The 21,440-nt window shown below is 47.3% G+C and overlaps 1 protein-coding gene across 1 annotated transcript in view; it reads right to left on the reverse strand.

Annotated features, from left to right (window-relative positions):
- Window positions 1–21,440, reverse strand: part of CACNA2D4 (calcium voltage-gated channel auxiliary subunit alpha2delta 4) — a 129,711-nt gene that overhangs the window by 19,445 nt on the left and 88,826 nt on the right. The window contains exons 27-31 of the mRNA XM_030453451.1: window positions 4,671–4,732; window positions 3,518–3,532; window positions 1,605–1,649; window positions 596–659; window positions 296–330 (exon numbers count right to left, since the gene is read on the reverse strand). Coding sequence (XP_030309311.1) covers window positions 296–330; window positions 596–659; window positions 1,605–1,649; window positions 3,518–3,532; window positions 4,671–4,732 — 221 coding nt within the window. The remainder of the gene's footprint in view (window positions 1–295; window positions 331–595; window positions 660–1,604; window positions 1,650–3,517; window positions 3,533–4,670; window positions 4,733–21,440) is intronic.

The following is a 21,440-nucleotide window of genomic DNA, read 5'->3' on the forward strand; positions in this document are numbered from 1 at the left end:
ATGGAGGCATTTGCAGTAGGAGAGAAGGAAGTCACTTTTGTTGCTTATATGTTTATTACTATTCTAAGTCTTCTTCCTTACTCATTTTACCTCCATAAGTTTAGTAAATCCTCCAGTTCTTCCGGTGTCCTTCTGTTTCCAATTTTCTTTAATGATTTCATCTTAATTTTTGCCTTTGGCATTTTGCTCTTACCATCCCCTCAGTTTCCTTTGCCAAGGAATGCCTGCTTTGGCTTCAGAAGCACTAAAAAACACTGCTTCTTTTGCTTGCCTTCCCATGTCAGGGCATGCCTGCCTCCTGGGACTGTCTCAGATCATCTTTCAGTAGCATCCGTGCCGAGGGAAAGGAGTCTAATTTCCTCACCTCTGATAAAAAAATATTTTGACTACTTCCTTCCTTATCATTGCAAATTCCATTCTTACCTAGGATGTGCTGTCACTCTGTCGAGAGGCTTCCCCCTCACTCCACAGCCAAATTTAATTATAAGGTGGCCACACTTTATTACACAATTGAACTGCATTTGTGTTAACCAGCTCTGGTGGGTTGTTTAGGAGCAAGCCAAGCACACTCTCCTCCCTCTCTTCTGCTCTCTTACCTCTGCAGGTCTTTTGGAAATGAGTATAAAGCCGTTGTTATCAATGAGGAAGCAATTCAGAATCTGCAGAGATGAAAGAGAAGCAACATTAAAGACAGCATGGTTGGCTGGTACATACTGCTGTGTGCAGGATGGAGCAATGTGGGCTTGTGCTTATGGCAACAGCCTCAGCATTTCCATGCCTAGCCCCACGGCTCAGCTACCAAGGGTTTTAGACAATTGACTTTTCCCTCTCTGCCTCCAAATTTTGAAGTATTTCATTTGTGAGTTGCCTGTGACAGATTGTCTCTTGCCAGGTCTATGTACAGGCCTAGCAGGCTCTGAGCCACTTTCAGGAAGACAAGGCATCCTGAAGGAAGTGGCAGGATATTTGGAGAACATTTCTCCTTAATAAAATGGTATCTAATGCTTCCCATCTTCTGATTTCAGAGTTTATAACCACTCGTGAAATAACCCTTTCCTCACCACTGAGTATCATTGGTGCTGATCTTATTTTACAGAACAGGAAATGGAGGCACAGAGTTCAGATGAAAACTTTTAAGTCTCACAGGGAAAAACTAGGATGCAGAGGAAATTCTACATGAGCATAGAAGGAAAACTCTCTGGTGCTCTCACTCTCCGGGGCTGAGGAGCTTCTGTACCAAACATGTCTTAGACCAAGCCTGAAGCATTGGTGTAAATGCAAAGAGAGGTGGCCAGCATTCATGTCATGACAGATCTTTGGCAGGTCTGGGATGTCAGTGAGACAGCCTTAGAGCAGATGAACTCCCCTTAGAGTCACTAGCAGGAATCCCCATGGCCCTGCTTGGGCTCAGCTGACATCTCAGAACTGAGAGAAAGACTTAAACTGCAGGTTTGCCTCAACAGCATGAGGTCTGGCTCCAGCTGTGCAACCTCTTTTGAGGAGATGACAGGGAATACCTTTGTTTGGAGGAGAAAGAGACCTCCACAGAGCAGGTAGCCAGTCACATGCATCACAGAAACAGAGAAGAAATGTGGGCAACTTACATCATCCTGACAGCTTAGTGGACAGGCACCATCGAAGGCATTGCACTAGAAAGGAAAAACAGCATGGCATGAGCTCATCTTACAGTCTCCCCATGGGGAATGCTGAACTTGAGGTCTGACTACCAGCATCTCCTAAAGCTCTGCAAATTAGCTAGTGTTTCCATCAAGGTGAAATCTATGGGTAGCACAGGTACCACCCCAACAAGTTGGCCACTCAGTGGCTCTTGGTGTACTCCCCAATTCTGTGAGAAACATCCTCTTTGCTAAAAGGCTCAGATCCTCTCTGACACACTTCCAGCAGAGACTTGTTAATGAAAGGTGAGGCATCAAGCTCTCTGGCTGTGAAAGCAAAGGTTGTTGTGCACTGGTGAGAAACCAGCACGCATTTCAGCATCTGCTGGTATCTGGACTAAACACATGGCATTGTATTTTAGATCATGATTCTTCTCAGGCGGTGATATTTTTGTTGTTGTTGCTGTTGGTTTCTTTATTATCCAGACAGCTAATGATAAAACTGGATGTGAATGGTTCTCATGTAGCCCAAGGCTCCATCCATTTGTTTCATTTAGGATTTCTGTGTACTGGACTTGACATGTGTTTCACAACACTGAACTGGGTGGGGACACAAGGAATTAAGTGGTGAGTAACAAAGCCCTTCAGGTGCTTATTGATTTAATAATTGTTCTGAGTTTGCTGTGGCTGTGTGTGCCTGTCTCTTTGCGTTATATTTAATGCTATTTTCTCTAACAGTGGTGAAGGGTGAAAGCTGACATGGCATTGCCATTTCTGTATGCAGGGTCCTCTTCCTGCCAGGGGTTTTCTGGGGTCAGGGAAGGACACTGATGTGTTGCATAGACTGCTCTCAGCCAGATGCCCTTTATTTTGTCAAAACCCTTCTACGTAAGCCCCAGCTTCCTTTCAGGATGATTCTCAGTAACAAGAAGTGACTTTGCCATTTCAGACCACAACAAGACTATTACTTTCAGTTAGAATTTGTTTCTCCTCTTCAGTTTTGCAGAACAAACTCTAGTTTCAGATTTCTGTTCCTCTGCTCAACTTCAGAGGAGACTCAGAGATGCCTGAGTTTGTTTCAAGCCCCATGGTTTTGCAATGTCACACTCCAACTTTGACACTGTCTCTGAGGATGATGGTTTTAAACCATCTGTTTAACCACAGCTGCAAGCATCATCTCCCTTATGCCTCACCACAAAACATCATTGTGTTGTTTTGTCTGTCTGGATGTACGCACAGAAGTGGCCCTGTACTTCATTCCTTTGATCAGCAGAGAAACATAGCCATAGGGAACAAGTTTTATTTTCTTCGGGAATGGTAACCAATACAGAGCTCAGAAATCAGAAAACAGAGTAGATAAACTAGAGTGGTTTTCCACAAGAAGGGCTTGTGTCTCACAGCATCTTCCTCCACAGTGTGAGGACTGAGTTTCACTGCTGTTGCTCTTCCAAACCTGGAGAAACTCCAGCAGTGCCTGGTGCTGGTCTGGCCAAGCAGCAGAGGGAGTGCAGTGAGGAACCTGGTCTGAGAGCATCGGCAGCTTGCAGAGAGCCCCTGAGGCAGCAGCAGAGCTGAACCTGAGTTTCCTGGTTTCTCTGAGACCACATCTACTGCCTTATGGGCACAGCTCCCTCCTCAGAGAGCAGCCTATCTCACAGCATCTTCCTGCTGTTGGTCAGGTCTCTGAAACACTGTGACCAAGAGCACTCTCAGCTTTGTCAGAGACCCTTAATTACTGTGAAGACAAGCACAGCCTATGACAGGCTCGGACCATCTCCAGGGACTACAGACAAGGGCCAGGGCCTATAATATGTTGGTACACAAATGACACATGATTACAAAGCCGAGCTGTGGTGAGGCACATGGGGATGCCTCCCTGTCCCCAGCTTTTGTCAACTTACATCAGTGTCATTGGGCTGGGAGATGGGAGGCACAGCATGGACATCCAGAGCAGCAAAGCATGCAGTGAAGGGGGAAAGAGAGAGAGAAAACAAAATCTGTTAGTCATTCCTCTGTCCAAAGGCAGTGTGTCCTGAGAAACCATATGCAGGCTTTTTTCATATCAGTGCCTCCCAGAGCTGTGGCATGCAGGCACTTGGCACACAGGCCTCCTTTTGGCTTCTTTAATGAGGGTTCTCAGTTTCACTTCACACCCTTGGAGCCATGCATGTGTTAGAACCACCTGGGTATGGCCTTCAGGGGATTTTTTTTTTTAATTAAGCCCTCTGCTGATGCTCCAGGCTGTGCTCATGTGCTTCACAGGAGTCCTTTTAGCTCAGGTTTGGTTTATGTGGCCTCCCACCTGCAAGGATACTCCTGCCACCTGCAGCCAACTCTGAGCTTTTCTGTTCCCCATGTGTGCTCTGGAGCAGCCTCCTGCTCTCCCCTCTGTCAGAGTTCCCTGTCATGACAGCAGAGAGCTGTTTATGCTGGGTGCTGCTTCGGTCCATCAGCCCCACCCTCCTGGTATGTTGCCCCAAAAGCAAAGTCTGGGGTAAAAGCTTCTGGGCTGTAAGGGAAAGGTGTTTCATACAGCCTGCCTCTCAGACCAGGGAGCTGTTTTAGTTATTCCACTTCCCTCAGTCCAGCAAGAGTGTCCAAAATTAAGATACCAGGTTATCCCCAAAGCAAATAATTTTTTATTTTCACAAGCTAGCAGTGTTTTGTTACTATTATCAAAATGATAAGAGAGGGCAGTAGAATTTTTTCCCATGTGCCCAAACCTACAGATTTCCATGAGGTTTCTGAAAGGCTGAGTGAGCACAAACATATTTCCACAATTAAATGTGTCATATGCAGCAGAGCTAATGCCAGGCCAGGATGCTGACACTGTCAACACAGCATTTGCAGAACAGATTCAGGACTCACATGGCATTAGTGTCGTCAAAGGATTACAGAAATGTGTGACTTCAAACTAATCTACTTCATAAATCTTTTAATATGAATTTCACAAAAGCCCTCATCAAAATGCCATCATATGTGATGTAACATAGCATTGACACAGATGATGAGAAGCATTAAATTGTCTCACTGCACAGTTGCTAATGATCCTACCTGTTGCATGGCCACCCAAAACTTGCGTCGGAGCAACTCCAACCTAATTTGCACGCCCACAGCTATGGGAAACAAAAAGAGGGGAGAATGAAAAGAAGAACATTCAAGAGAGAGAAAGAAAAACACAGGTTAGGAAAGAAGGAGTAAATATTTGCCCAAAGTGATAGGATGGAAATTACAATCACAATCTGCTTCCAAGTGAGAATGATAAGCATCAGGGTGTCAACACTGAGTCAGACTGCCAAGTGAGAGTCAGAGGTTTAACAAGGTAGAGGAAAAGGGGAGACTGACTGTACTGAGGTACTCACACCTTCCTCCCACTAAACACTATGGAGCCACAAACAAATTAATAAAAAAAAAATCCCACACAAAAACCTCAGGAGAGATAGCATGCAAGCTTTTCTCTTTGTCTTTCCTAGATTTTTCTGACCAGAAAAGATGTTTTTGATCACCCCAGCCTCAGCTCCTGCATGGCACAGCATCGCTGACAAATAAATTAGGCCAGTGTGAGGAAGGGATTAATTTGAAACCTCACCTGTCTCAAGGGGAGACCACAGTGGATTACACTGCTCCTAAGCAACTGAAAAAGCACAAAAATATGACTGCCACTTGATGAAAAAGTGTCAACTAGAAATAGTGCTTCATTACCCAGTCCCAGTGTAGTGCATGCTCCGCTAAGCAGAAGTGCGTGTGTGTGTGTGTGTGTGTGTGTGTGAGTGTGTTTCTCAATGAAGTGCATCCTAGTTTCTTGGCTTAATTTTTCCTCTATTCCCAGTATCATGGTTCTGAAGCTCCACAGGAGGAAAAACGGTGCAGGGTCTCCCCAACAGAATAACCCAGCTGTCCTCAAGCAGGTTGCCTGCAAGCACGGGTAATAACCAGCACAGCCATGCACAGCCTGGCAGAGTGATGGGGAACAACAGGGCTGTGTGTCAACTGATTGAAACCAAGAGCTCCACAGGAATTACAGCCTCAAGCAAGACCTTGAAATAGAATACAAAGTGCGAGGGAGGGAGAAAAGAGAGGGAGAATTTAAGACTTTTTTCACAGCCACCAATATTGGGCAGATGAGGTGTTGCTGTTGCTACAGATTTCATCTGAATTAGCAGAAGCTTTAAAGGGGGCAACACCTTCTTCAAAGCTGAATCATGTGGTGTGGGTGCTTTCAGGCTAACCTGGTGGTCTAATTCAGATGGGTATGAATTAAAACCAGAGTATGCAATAGTATATTTTCTTGCAGCATGTACAAAGACTAACCTGGCACCAGCTCTGCCTTTTATACCAGTGTCTTCCTTGTCACATTCCCCCTGTTGGCACATCACACAAAATCCCATTCATGGGTGCATTTCTTTCCCAGCTCTCCCTGTTGCCTGCACGTGGGGGAATGACTTTTATAGAGCTGTCTTGCCCTAAGCTTCCTAGAGCACAAACCAGACAAGACAAAGAATGCAAACAGAGGAAGGATGGGGCTCAATACAGCCTGGGTGAAGAATCATCAGCTTTAGCAGTGCTATTGCGGGCATGGTTTGGCTTGATGCCCTCACTGACAAGACCATGACAGAAGGAAACGGTGCTGTTGCTGCTGAATTTGATGAGGCCCAAACACCTGAATGGGTATGGAGATTTAAATAAATTCATAATGATCCTTTAAAACCATCTCAAGGAAGAACTATGCCCCTTATCACATCAATGGGACTGAGCATTACCTAGGACATACTGGTTTTATGACACTCGAGGAGTTCATACATACATAACTAACCTTGCAATTCAGAGACTTACTCAATGGCTCATGCTTTTGACAGTGGGAATGTCTAGCCTCAAATTGCTCTTCAAGGGAGTTTGGCCCAGGAGGCATGACTGCCATGTACCGAACTTGGACAGAGTTACTTGCAACATGAGGTAGAATACCTTGGGGGGTTGCACTGGTGGTCGGCACAGGGACAGAAAGTTGTGGCTCCCAGATCCATCCTTCTTTCCACATAGCTTATGGCCATATCTAAGCTGTCTGTGCCATCTGTCACCAAGCCTGTCCATTGGCTGCAATATTTGCCGCCCTAACCAATTCATAGGGCTTGCAGTTAATTGTCTTCTGTGCATCAGCCTTTTCTTTCCTTCCCAGAGATCCAACACATTTCTAGCCGTCCCTGTTGAGCTGCAGCAAGCACCACTCTCTTTCTCACACCACGGGACAGCCTGAGGAGCTCACTGAAAGCAAAGCTGGTGGCTACTCTGCCTTGCAGTCAGGTTTGTCTGGATGGATGGTACCATCACAGGGAACCATATTAGAGTAACTGCTCTGTGCTCTTTCCTTTCAGTTAGAGTGGACTAGCAAGAGCTGTGAGAAACTTCCATGCATTTAAGTGACCTGAGGAAGAGATGGGAACTGAGGAGAAACAGGTCACAAACATCCTCTCAGTGCCCTTAAGAAATACTTACCCAGGTGCCTTTAGGCTGTTGGTGAGGATGGGTAGAAAGGAGGAAAGCAGTGGTTCAGTCTGAGGTAAGGATGATGCTACAGCTCAGGTGTGAGTGAAAAAGCTGAAATAACCCTCCCTTGCTTTTTCCAAAGTATAGGGATTTGCTCTGGTGGTAATGAGTATGCTGCAGTAACAGGAAGATCTGAGATCCACGAAATGAGGTGTGGCCTTGCTGTGCAGCTCATCAACAACCAAAGAGTCCTTGGTGAGACCATGGCGAGCAGTTTTATTTGGAATAATGTGGAAGCAAACTCTTCAAGCTTAGCATCCCAGCAATGAAATAAAACACGGAGGACAAGCAATGCTGCACACCTTGCATAGTTACGTGCTGCTTCACCATGCTGACAAACTACCCAGACATCTATCTGCATGACTTCCTACCAGCAGGCACCCTGCCTTCCTGCAAACCCAAGGGGTGCATGGCTGCAGAGGGCTTTCTCTGGGATCACACGCTGCCATTCATCATGGAGATAAGAGCCTTCCCCTCCACCTGTTCATCCCTCTGTTGAGCATGTCTGCCTCATTAGCTCAGCCTCTGATTCTCTCCCTGTCTGCCTTCCCTGACTTGGCTCCTTGATTATCCATATGCTGTTCTCATAAGAAGCTTTCCCTGAGATTTAATTCTCAGGCCTGCCACAAAAGGAAGGCATAACAAAGAATTGCAAGATTACATCCTATTTATTGATATGTACCTTGCCATTCAAAACCTGTTTTCATGGCAGCCACTTTGATGGTTAAATAAAAACCTATGATTCAAATAGGAGAACATACCAGAACATACCAGGTCAGCCCTGTCCTTACCACCCATTTGCATTCTCCATTCCCTATTTCTGAAATATTCCCATTTCCCCTCTTAAATCAGCAGAGGAGCTGCCCCATTCAAAATGTTTACTTTACTAAACATCTTACTTAAAAAATAACTTCCAGGCAAATTAAAAAGAACAAAAACCCCAAGCCAAGGGCAACCTGCCCATGCTGCTGGACCTGACAGAAGAGGCAGTCCAAGTGGATAAGCACAACAATAATTCTTGCAAATGTGGCTACCAAGGTCCTCGGGAAGCATGTGAATGGCCTGATTTTGAGGGAAAAGGCTGTAGGAGCCCACAGGAGTGACAGGGGAAGCTTGACAGAGGAAGTGGGCTGGATTCAGGTCCTTACTGCATCCCTGTACCAGCAGGACATATCATACAGGGCAGAGGATGCCTCTGCAACTGCATGGATGTGACTGCATCCAACACTTGCACTGGACATACAAGGCTGTGCATGCTCTCCCCACTGCACACCAAATCCAGTGGAGAAAACCACGGGTACTAATACTCCGCTCTTTCATCCATTCCCTTCATCCCACTACCCCTGCCAGCATTCAGATTTTCCCCAGATTCTCAAGGAAGGGGATGATAGGGTATGCTGCATCTGAGCAAAGAAGCATTACAGCAGCTCATGTGCTCAGCCACTGTGGCTGGGCAGGGTACAGCCAGCCTGCTGTGGGCACCTCTTGTGTCAGACACACCACCTCCCCTCACCATCTCTCTAGATGACCAGTGAAGAGGTGGGGACTTTACCCCCAGGTCCCCTGGTTTCCCCCTGCTGCCTCGCCTTGGCTGCAGCCACTTGTCTGTCTCAGCCCTATACAAAACTCAGCTGACAGCAGGGCTCATCCTTTCTCCTCTTTGTGCCTTTCTCTTCAGGGTTATTGTCATCAGCCATACCAGACAGGGGAGGGATGGAGGGAGGGAAGGAGGTGTTCGGCTCAGTGCCTCCTCTCATAACCTGTGACTGACCAATCTGCCTCCTGAGGGGCTGCAGGGAGCTCCCCCCACCCCAGCATCTCCTCCTCAAGCTCCTTGGCTCCCGACACCCAGAGAGGGATGGTGGCATGGAGGGAAAGAAAGAGAGGGACTGACAGCAACTGCTCTTTCTTCACGATGGGTTGAGAAAGCTGAAACCTCCTGAGCTCCTTCCTCTGAGTGTTTCGGAGCAGATCCTGCCTGCCTGGCGGGGTGACTCCTCTGCACTGTCTGTGCGCGCTCCTCTGCGTGTGCTGCTGCCATCGCAGATGTACCCCCAGCTGTCACTTTGCCGCGCACAGTCGCTCCCTCTCCCGCCTCTCTCTCTCTCTTTCCCTCTCCCCCTGTTTATTATTTACAGAGGATTACAGTCCCTTTCCCACGCTGCCATCTCACCGTGTGGCTTCTCTGCCCTCCACACGGAGCGAGCGGCTGGCTAGGAGGGGCTCCTGCCAACTGGGGTCCACTGAGAGCCCAGCTGGCAACAGAGGGACTTTCTGACGGATTCGTTTTGGGATTGTACCGGGTTTGCTGGAAGAGCTGCCATTCTTACAGGAGGGTTGATCTGAGCCTGAGAGAGGTAAGCAAAGATGTCTCTTGTCTGTATTTCCCCCCTCCCTGGCTATGTGAGATCAGTGGGGCTGCCCCCCAGGAATCAGCTTCCCCACGGGAGAGGAGCGGCAGTCAGGGGCAGCACCATCTGCTCGACGGCATGGAGAAGTCCTGGCTGTGCGAGGCTGATGGGCAGCAATCTTTCTGATAAAGCAGAATGACAACCCTGCCGCAGAGGCTGCTGGTACTGGTTCCAGTCCAGTTTCAGTATTGGGAGCAACTTCTTCCAGCTGTGAATGGCACCAGTGTCTTCTGGTGCAGCACAGGAAGCTCAGGTGCAGCTCTGAGGCTAAGTGCTCGGTGCTGTGGTCACTGGACACTGGGCAGCTCCCAGAGAGCCCTGGCTTTTGTCCTCTCCTCAGGTTTGTGAGTGCCACTCATCTGACTCACGGTGGCTTTGCTGGCTTTTGGTCTCAGTTCTGTTAGTAAGAATGACTTAAAATGGAGATGTGAAGACAGACTTCAGGATGAGGGGTGTGTATATGCATGTGTCTGTGTGTGTGTGTGTGTGTACCATTTCAAACACACAGTTCAGACATGAGCACAGGACTTGAAGTGAAGGATGTATACCATAAGTAGAGACAAAAGGAAGCCCCAAATTGTTTCCTGCATCCCTGCCTGCAATTTCTGAACCTTTGGATGGGAGGCACAGAACCAGGAGTGGGGATGAAACAGCACAGAGAAACTTTACAGCCTTTTCCAGCCCTGCCCGGGAGGAAAGGAAGAGAAAGGGTCCTGAATTAGGATGATGTGATGCCACCTACAGACAGGGGTATATTTGTGAGCATCAGGGTATTGGGATGTGCATATATACACGTGTGTATACATACACATGCACAGGCACGTGCACACATACATTCAGCACAGGGCATTCTGCCCCCCCTTCTCCTGCTGCCTGCCCAGCTTATTACTGCCACTGCATCTCATGCTAATTAAGAGAGACATGTAAAATTGGAGCTCTCCCTTTCTGAAGAGAGAGGATGTTTGGAGCTGTTGTTCCAACCAAGTCATGACTGAGCCAGGCCCCAGGCCACCAATGTGGACTGTCAGGTTGCCTGAATGTGCCACATCCAGCACATTCCTGATGCTGACAGTAGTGAGCAAGGTACAGCACTGTTCTGCTGCTGCTATCTGATCTGTCACACCAGGAAACGGGGGGAAATGAAGATCTCATTCAGGGAAGGGCTGAAACAGCTGCTATTGCAGGGTTTGGAGAAGGAAACCCTTAAAAGACAGGGGAACCCTTGAAGGCACACAGGGTCATGTCACAAAGCAGGGGACACTTCCAGCAGTGAGGAGGAGGAGGTGCCTTTCCAGAATCACAGACCATTTTTCCTCTGAGCTTTGTTGCTCAGGTCTGTTGGGGAGCAGAGGGTGGATCTGCCTCTAACTGCTGTGGGCAAACAACATTTGCAAGGGAATTATTCCACATGAACAAAAGGCTTGCGGGAGTTGTCTCCTCGTCACACATCAGTGCAGTCTCTAAAATGATGGTAAATCCTGAGTAAAGCTGTTTGCTAAGAGAAAGGGGAAAAACCCTCTTTTGGCATTTTTAGACCAGATCATAGCTTTACCCTTGCCGCCAGCAAAATGAATGCCACATCCTAGCAAGGTGTATTCCCAGCTTGGATATCTTAATGAGCTATGCCAGCTTCTTGCCTGGCTTTTCTAAACCTGATGCAGAAAGGATTTTCTAGGCTTTTCAACACCAGAGAAAGCTGATGAAGGCAGACCTGTGCCTCAGTGTGGCAGGGTGGGTCAGCAGCAGCACAGAGCCCTCTATGAGGAGCATCCAGAGAGCAGCAGGGGCTGGAACAGAATGGGGACAGGCTCAAACCTGTGGAAAGACAATTCTGGGAAGTTCTTTGGTGAGTCTTCAGCCGTTGCCTGTTGCTGATTCAAAAATGAAACCAAGCAGTTTCCCTCACTTTCCATGTTTGGTTACAAGCAGCTCCTTACTCTGCTTGACATCTGTCCCAGCCCTGGGTGGCTCAAGCTGTAATTCAAATGACCATACTGGGATGCTCCTGCCAGCTGGGTAACACTCCAGAGGGCTACACCATGACACACACTCCAGTCCTCAGAGGGAAGGAACTGGAATACTCAGCTGCTTCTATGCTGTACCACATGGAAACACCTTGTAACAAATACCTTACACCTGCTGTGGATTTACTGAAATTGAGGCTCACAAAAATGTTTTGTGTGGCTAAGGGCATTCTAATAGCAAGAAGATTTTAAAATTTAAAAAAAAAAAAAATAAACTAGTTCAGTTCCAGGATGGAGAGATGGAAGGAAAAGTTGCTTCACCTGTGAGGGGTGGGATTACATGAAACATGGTTTTATTCCCATTGGGAAAACAAGCAGTCAAAAGTTAGGAAATGCTGGGATTCAGGGCAGCATGCCATCTCCACTGACTAGTGGAGCCCTGACTAGTAGGATCACACCCTGTATTTCCATAAGCTGCTTCATGCAGGGCACTGGCTACACAGTGCTCAGGGAGTGAAGCAGGGGGGCTGTTATTCTTTTTTTGGTACTGCAAATGTGTGCCTATTTTATTTGTTTACTGCTTGCTATCCAAGCCCTGCAGGCAATACATCATTATTCATTGTCTTGTGGTGTTCTGACGATGTTCGCTGCTACAGATGCATCATAGCTGATGATAGAGAATTTATGCTCCTGATGAGGCAAGAGAGAGTGATTGTTTTCCTTGCTTTTGAAGGGAAAAGAGAATTCCTCTTTAGCCACATGGGGAGGGAGCAGCAGATGCAGGACCAGAACATGCTGCCTCTTTGCTCTCAGTGCCATTGAGTCCTTGAGACCGTAGCAGCTTTCTGGTTAAACTGATGTGAAAAAAGCCTGGTTTTGGAAAACTACTGTGAGTGCTCAGCAGTTCAGCAAGATGGCCCCTAGGGAATCATGTTGAGCACCCACAAAATTAGGAATCTACAGACTGTGGCCACCTGCCAAAAGTGTGGTTTAATATTTAATGATGACCATAGGAAAATAGCCTTATTTATTACAACGTCCTCACTGTTCACCTGAGTATTATGTGTCCTTAGCACTGAGTATGGGACAGGGTCATGTGAAAAAAAGAATTAGTACTTGCTCAGGTAAGCAAAATCTGTGAGGTAATGCATACATGCAAGTGGCTGAATGAAGGCTGTACAGGTATTAACTCACATTTAAGTGCCTGGCTTTGCAAACCAAGTGGCTTATTTTATCATATGCCAATTCTTTAATGAAATGAAAACTATGCCTTTTTTAATGAATGGGGAAAATGACACTTTCCATTATTTATATTCTGCAATGCCCTAAACCCATCACAAGAAGGACTGAGACTTATACAACAGGACTATACAAGTCTGAATGACTGCATGAAAGCAAAGGATCTTTGAAGACAGGCTTTGCTACCATGCTCCTTCCCCATAGAACATGCCCTTACAGGAAGAATGAAAAAAGGGGGACCACATCCTGAGTCTGGAGAGGAGTCTTTAGAGGAAACTTGACTTAGCACTCATCACTTGCGTTCCTTTTCTGCTCCTGGTGATGCTCTCTGCTGCTAGTGGTCCCCAAAGCAGAGCATGCTGATGTGATTTTGCTGTGTGGTGCCTGCATTGGGGCAGAGGAGCCAAAGGTGGGCCCTGCTCTCCACACTGCTTACATTTAGTGATTTTGATGGGATGTGAACGTTGCCATGCCTATATCTCTTCTGTGGCTGTAGTCCCTCCAGAAAACTAAAATCACATCAGATTTGAAGATCTTCCCCAGCCTTGGCAAACTCTGCAGCATGGAGCTGTGATGTGTGTGCTGATCTAGATGCATCCAAGGGACCTGGCTGGAGCTCTGGGTTGTGAGAGCTGTCACCACATCTTGTTGAGCTGTGGGCAATGTTCCCAGCTTGAAAAAAGTCTGTGTCCCAGAGATCCTCAGCCACCCTTGGAGCTGCAGGCAGCAGCCTAGACCTCATGCAGTTTCTATGCACTTTCTGGGGATGCCCCTCTTGGATATTCTGGGAAGATGATGGGGGGGGCGATGGGGAAGAGTAAGAAGAACTCCAGGCTCTTTCTAACAGGCAGCACCACCAACCTCATGCCATGGTGACAACCAAATGGAGCAGATTTATGCATCTCACAAAGACAGAAAAAGCTCTCCTTCAGAGGTCAATATAAACACATCATGTGCTAACAATGAGAGTCAGCCTTTCCTTGGGAGGTTTGCCAGGAGCTGTGTGCGTGCTGGGTCACCAATCCCCTTATGACAAGAGAAGAGAGGATTTTTACTGATGGCATATTGTGTCCTGCCCCACTGCTCTGCATGCTTCTCTGCCACTGTCAATGTGCCTGTGGTAAAGGCTTGTGAGGTGAGATGGTAGTGAAGTTCTTCCCTCATTCCACCATGTTTTCTACCTCCTCTCTCTCCTCCCACTTAAACTGGTGACCTGGCAGGACACTATCCTTGCATCTGGGGTCTAATTCCGAGAGGCTGGCAGCCAGGGAAGCACAGCCAAGGTGCTGGGTGAGGAGGAGGGACTCTCACTCTGCAGTTTAGACAGCAGCAGTTCTGCATCATGTTAGCTTCCCCACCAAAAGCAAATGTAACAAGAATCACGCACTAGGAAGACCAGTGAGCTTGGGATCTTGGCGTATTTCAGAATGCAGACTATGAAAGAAGGCAAGATCAGTTCTTAGGCTAATGCAGACATGAATAATGACAAAAAAGCAGATATGGGACATTTTGTATGCAGGGATCACCTGGTGTTGCAGAAGCTCACCTGATTCTACGAATGAGGAAGCACAAGGAGAAAAGCCTATGGCTGAAGTGTTTGGCCCCCAGAGGATACAACAGACATTTCTTGTTATTGACCTGGAAGCCCCTTGATTTGGCAGTCTGGACATACTGTTCTATAGACCTCTGACCTAGCATTCCAGGGGGAGAACTGAGAGCTTACATTGATTTTAAAAAATTACATTTTCCTCTCTTGCTGCTAAATTGATGCACTTCCATCTACTGCTTTGTGCATGTAAGTGTATCTCCCATCACTGACATCTTCCATCGCATGGATCTGCTGCATCCTTTGCCCCTTATAAGAACCCCAGGGAAGGTCAACTCGAACTTTCTGAGCACTCAGAATCCTTCACATACCTTCCTTCTTGAAAACCACTTGAATAAAAACAGTGAGGCACCATCCAACTGGCTTTTGTCTCTCAGCCCTGTAAAACTGCTGTTCCTGACTCCAGCTTGCTGTAGCAAACCACTCCCCATGTTACTTGGTTCTGCTAAATATCTCTGCTTTGAGTTTACAAGAAAATTACCTCAGCATTTATTCTTGCTATGCCTGTAACATAAAACAGCCATATTTCAGATAAGAAGTGCAGAAAATACCTGTGTGTGGGGTGGGGAGGAGAATGAGAACCACGAAACCATGATTCTCCCACCAAGCAACTTTCTCTGCCTGGAGGCTCTCCCTGGGGTGTGCCACCCCCACACACCCCTGGAGTACGCTTGGCAGGAAGGGGGGAGATGCATTTTAAATGTCAGTGAACTGAAGGATGCTTGTGGGGTGTAAAGGAAGAGGCTCCCTCAGACCTACTGGGTCAGAAGCGGCCGCAGTCCTTCTGTCAAGAGGCTGAGTGCAAGGATTAAGAGACTGAGCTACTACTGACCATGGGGTTAACCCCCGCAGGAAATTAAAGTTGTAGAGAAGGCTCTTCATTCCATAGCTGATAGAAAGAGAAAGACTGGAATCTGGATTAGAATTGGCAGGGCTGGTGACAACCTACCACCCACAGCCAACTGTTCCTGGCTGGATCAGAAAATGTTATCTCAGTCTTCATGTAGAAACCCCCTCCACATCTCATTTGATTATCAATTTTTGCCAACAGTGTGAGAAGAACAAAAACATCACCCTGTGGCAAGTAAAAGAGGAGGAAACTGAGTAGCAAGCTCATGTGTCCCTCCTCTGAGCCCCTTTCCCACTCCCTCACCCGCTTCCCTTCTCAGCTGCCTCTGTTTTGCAGGGAGGAAACATGCACGTGGTCTGTCATGTTCCATAATACTTGGAGAAGATGCTGGCACACACATGGCTAGATTTCTTCCTGTCAGCTGCCCCCTCAGCTCTCCTCCTGCTGCTGCTCTGGGCCTCCTCCATATGCCACACTCTTGCTGTGCTGGGACTTTCCTGTCACTCCTTGTTGTTGGATATCCCAGTCTCCCCACCTGCTTCCACAGACTCCCCAGGAATCCCACTTCTCCATAGCTATTTGGATCTTTCCCATCAGTGCTACCCAAGATGATTAAGGGAGTGGAACATCTCCCTTATGAGGAAAGACAAGCTTGGAGAAGAGGAAAATGAAGGGTGATCTCATCAATGTTTACAAATATGTAAGGGGCTAGTGCCAGAAGGACAGAGTCAAGCTTTTCTCAGGGGTGACTAGCAATGGGACAAGGGGCAATGGTTATAAACTGGAGTACAGGCAGTTCTGTATAAGGAAGAGTTTTTTCACTGTGAGGGTGACAGGGCACTGGCACAGGCTGCCCAGGGAGGGTGTGGAGTCTCCTTCCCTGGAGACATTCACAGCCCACCTGGACAAGTTCCTGTGTGACCTCCTGTAGGTGACCCTGCTCTGGCAGTGGGGTTGGACTGGAGGATCTTTCAAGGTCCCTTCCAATCCCTAACTTTCTATGATTCAATGATCTATGATTCTATCTGCCTCCGCTTCTCTTCTGATGTACTTTCTCAGAGGGTTCAATGGGGCCTGATGCCCTTGGCATCTCCAGCACATATCCCACATCTCCCAGTCTTGTTATTGTGCCTTGGTCAGAGAGGCTTGGGATGCAAACATTTCTTGTTTAAGGTACAGCATAAGGAATCAAGAAAACTGTCTTCTATCCTGATTTTGCCACAGGCCTGTCAGAAAACTTTGGAAATGCCTGGTCAAAACTCCTTTATTCTGAGCAACTTTGATAAGCCCTACAAATCATCTCTGCAGGACAGGAGAGCATTTACAAAAACCCCAGTGATCCCAGGGCAAGCATTGCTCTTGGCAAGTTTCAAAACCCTGAGTAGGGAACTGGTGTGGGCTCATAAGAAGGTACGAAGAGCTGAAACTCAGAAGCCAGTTTTACCTCTACCATAGTTTACTCCTCCATAAAACAGGGATAAAGTTTATACTTCTTAGAGGGGTCTGGGGAGTAAAAACATTTTAACACCAATCACATTTTCACTTCAGAGATGCAGAAATGACACACTGTCATTTCAAGGAGCAGAAGGTTTCTGACCTCTTTACCATCCCAGAGAACAGGGTGAGGCTTTTTTAACACCAAGTCAGGATCATGGCAGGGTCCCTTACAATACCAAGAGGGCTTTGCATGCTTTCTACTTTACAGCTTTCGGCATGAGGTGTTTTGCTTAGCTGTGATTGATCACTGCAAGTCAGATGGCACCATTTCTTCTGCAGTTTCACTTCTATTGTGAATTTAAAATGTGCTTTTCATTGATTGTGACAGTACAACACTAATGAATCTTGAACACACGTGTTAATAAATCAGCAACTGCTGAAAATGAAGCCCCCAGCTATTTAGCTTAGAAGCTCGCTGGGGCAGTGACATACGCTGTATGTTTCTACAGTGTTGTTGAGCTTGGCTACCACCTCTGGGTGCTTTTGCAGTTCAAATATACAACAAATGAGGAGCTGCTGCTGGGAAAACGTGAACTCCTGTGGTCAATAAATTGTTCGATTGATTCAGGTCTCTTGAGGGACCAAGAATGGGCATCATCGCCATGTCATCTAAACTCTGGTACTGCCAGGAGCAATACCCCACTAGGACTCATCAGCCTGATTACTTCATGAACTTCCAGTTGCTGTAATCAGACCACATCAGTGATGGGTGTTCCTGCCCTCTGTGTAAGTGTAGCTACTCTTGCCCTCCAAGGGCTGATAAAGGAACAGACATAGAACAACATGCTTTAATTACTGGATGCTGGTACACTACTGCCTCCCTGCATTATGGGGTGACAGTAATAAAAGAGGACTCCTAAAAGCAACAAGGAAAGGGAAGGGAAAAAAGATAATCTCCTTAAAGTGTCCTCCACACCCCCCCCTCACCCTGCTGCTTTCCTGATAGATGTAAAAGCAATCCAGCACTGGAAAGAGGAAAGGGACTTTGCCATCACTCATCAAGGGAAGGATGGGGGAGGGATGAATGTGCGCATGTACTTCCTGATAATTTATTGCTGGCATCTGTTGCAGCCTCTGTTACCTCCCCTTTTGTAATATAGGTCACCCACATGCCCTGCCAATGCTCATAAGCCAGGCTGTTAACGGAGTCTGATCCCTGAGCCATGATCCAAGGGTGAGTGCAAAGGGCTAGGAGAGATAATCAGAAAGAGAGGTTGCTGGGCTCTGTTTGTGACAGTGGCTCATCATGGTGGCACAGTCACCTGTCTGTCTAGCCTCGACATTCCTGGAAAATGGGGTAACTTTACCCACATACCTAGAGCAGGGGCACAACTGGCTAATACTTCAGCCTTACTCGTGGGGGTCATTAAATACAAAATAACACCACCTACAACCATGGAAAGAGCCATTTAAAGAGCAGATGGAAATCTTTGGACAAAAGGTGTCACAGAATTGGGAAGTGTTACTAAACCAGTACGTGGATGCAGTAAACTAAGATCCTCCCCACTCTAACAGTGTGCTCCCTGGGAACTGGCTTATGAAAGCTAAGGCTCTAGAGTGATACTGCAAATATTATTGGTGTCTAGGCAGAGAATGGAAGTACAAGACAGTGACAGTGCCTGCTGCAGCTATTATGCCCTGGCAAGTGTTCCACAGTCATTACAATCTCCTCAGCATCCTCCCCCAGAAGTAAAATTCCCTGTTCAAACTAATAAGGGGAATCCTCATTAGACAGTCCTCTAGAGTCTGACAGCAGGCCAAATGTCCAAGTGGCACTTCATCTCAGTGTATTTTTGGTCACTGGAGCCCATGGGCCAGAAATGGATGATTTCATTCTCTTGCTCTGAGCTGAAACTATCAACGTTGTCTTTTACTGTCCTATATCAAAAGCCAAGAAGAAAAGGCCATCACCAGCCCCACAGGCTACCCTGTTCATGTCTCCAGTATCTGGAAAGAAGACTGAGCTCTGACCACAAGGAAGAAAGCTCTGGACATTGTGTCCCATAGATCACAGGCCATTTCATTGACATGGTGCTCCAGGGAGAAGGAACCATCTAGTAAACCCACAAGAAAGACTAATGCCTGGTTTGCGGAGCCCTTTGGTGACTTCAGAGTACCCAGAACTCCAGCAATGCACATCAGCCTTGAGTGTCCAAACTCAGGCAATGCCATACTAGTTCAGAAAGGATGGCATAGTGCCTCTCCTCTTGGGAGGGGAGTGTATGAGAGGCACTCCTATGGCTGGCAGAGTTTCGCTGCTGGAAAAGTCTTCTGAGAGCAGCCAGGCAGCTTTGGTGCTGCTCTGGAAAGGCTTAAGGTGTAGGCAGGGGCTGCTGATTGTCCCAGGACCACAGGGTTTTCAGTGTTGTGTTGGCAGTGAACACAGCTGGCAGCTGCCTGGTGCTCACCAGAGCAGAAGGAGTCTCTTGGGCCACAGTAAAACAGCTAATTAAGTCAGGACTCGAGACAAAACAGAGAAAACCTTTATAAAGGAAACTCCCCCAAAATCCTCTCTGCCTCCTTGCTCTCTCCTGGGTTCAGAATTTTAATCACTAAGGGTCTAATGTGCTTATGGGCAATGGATGCGTGGGAGAAACTGGGTTTTTCTGTATCCTTGGAATTAAAATTTCTCCATAAACATACTACTTTAAGGTATAAATGCTGAAGCTCATTGGCCCTTGAACTCCAATTCTCAGGAACATGTACCTGTTCCAGGTCTACTTCTATGCCACCTGAGCATATATTATGTTTGGAGATGCAGCTGGTTTTGTGCAAGAATTGGATGTTGATGTATATGGGTCACAGAAGAGTCCCCAGTACATGTGCTAGCCCAGCCCTGTGCACACATTTGTAAGTGTAAGCCAGATTGGAAACTATATCTGCATATGCACATGAAGATAGCTGCTTTTAAGTTTTAAAAACAGGTGCATGAGTGCACAAAGGGTGGCTGCTCTCTGTGGGGTGGGGAGTGCTGCATTTATGTGACATGCTTTTAAAATAATCTTGGGTTTATCAAGGCGCCTCCATCTTTGTGTGTGTTGCAGTGCAGGAAGCAGCATTAAAGCCTGAGCAGGTGTTAATCACTATGTACTGTAATAAATTCTAAACATAGGGAAAGGGCTTATTTATACATAGCTGCTCCTCCCACCCTGCACTCTGTGCTTGAGCCTTGGCAATGCCTGAGAGGAAGAAGTGCCTGTGAGTTACCAGAAACCAGTGCAAGAGCTGGACTAGCCCTGCCAGAGCAGAAGGAGCTAGGGGTTGAAACCCTGAGCCTGTCACTGTCCTCACTCCCAGAGATGCTGGTTCTGCTCCAGCCCCCCACTGTTGCCAGGGGATGGTGTGGCTGAATTGCACAGAGCAGCAAGAGGGATGGGAGGGACACCAGCCCGTGGCCTGAGTGGGGGCCTTGGGCTGAGGGGAGACTGCAGATGGAAGTCATGTCACAAAGCACCCAAAGAGGCTGTTTTTTTGTTGGTTTTCTGTTTTGTTTTGTTTGTTTGTTTTTTTAAACTTAGCCCCCCTGATTGGAGCCGAGCCAGCTGATACAGATGGGGTGTTACAAAACATAAGCCAAAAGGCAAGAGCGCAAGGAACAGAGCTATCTATAACCCTGACAAAGTTAGGTGGAGTGAAGGTGGGGAAGAGGGAAAGACAGAGCGTGGCAGGCAGCCCCTGATGCTGAGAGCAAGGACACGATCGTTCGGCAGCGGGATTTGGAGCTGATCAGCTCCTGCTATCCAGCAGGCAGATAAGGCTCTGTGGCTGTCAGCTTAACTCCGCCGTTTATTCCTGTGCTGTAGGGAGTTAAATAGAGCACACGGAAAGCCTGCTGCCGGGGAGTGAAAGTCAAGGAGGGAGAGGGAAGGAAGAGAGTGTAATCGGGCAGTGCCTGGAGAGTCGAGTGGACTTGGCTGCGGGCAGAGCCCCTCCAGGTAAGTGCTTGCAGCTCTTCATCGGCTTTGTTGATACTGAGAGTGAGGGACAGGAGATTTAGGGGTGGCATTTAGGACGGAGACATTGGTATGTGGGAGTCTGGAAGTCTCTTTCTCAGCCAGGGCGAGCGCAAGCAGCGAATGGGGACAGCTATTTGTTGCAGCTTGTTCTTCAGCAGGGACTGCAGGGAAGGGGCTCCAGCTTGGTTTGGGGAGTGGGAGCTGCAGTGGGTGAAGGTGCTGTGAAATGTATTCACCTATTCGGTTCATCGGCATTTGGGTAAATGATCTAAATAGTCTTTCAAACTGTACTAGTTTAGGCACTGAACCTGCTAATATTTCTCATCAAGATACTGATTTAAATATTTCCTGGCAGTTTGCATTCCCCTATAAATCAGTCATGGGAGCCTGGGGGAGGGAGAGAAGCTGGCACGTGTATCGGGAGAGTGAACCGGTGGGAGTTAAGCACCCATCTAAAATAATGTCTGTGGATGTTGTCAGAGCCCTTCAGTGCAGATGAAGGATGGTTTATTTCTGTACTCTGGTTGAAATGTGTCCATCCAACTGCTGCTGTGACTGTGAGAAATACTTCAGAGAGCAAGCAGAGGGACAGGAGGGTCCATGGTGTTTCCCCTTTCCCTGCTTACCTGTACCCAAAAGGGGAGCAGGAGGGAAGCTGGAACCTGTTGTCAGCCACTTACTGTCAGGGGAGAGTTTATGGTCTTTGGGTTTCTAATTAGACTGAGAATTTTTCCTTCTTCTTATTAAGATGTAATTCCTC

The sequence above is a fragment of the Calypte anna genome, chromosome 1 (assembly GCF_003957555.1).
Source record: "Calypte anna isolate BGI_N300 chromosome 1, bCalAnn1_v1.p, whole genome shotgun sequence".
NCBI lineage: Eukaryota > Metazoa > Chordata > Aves > Apodiformes > Trochilidae > Calypte > Calypte anna.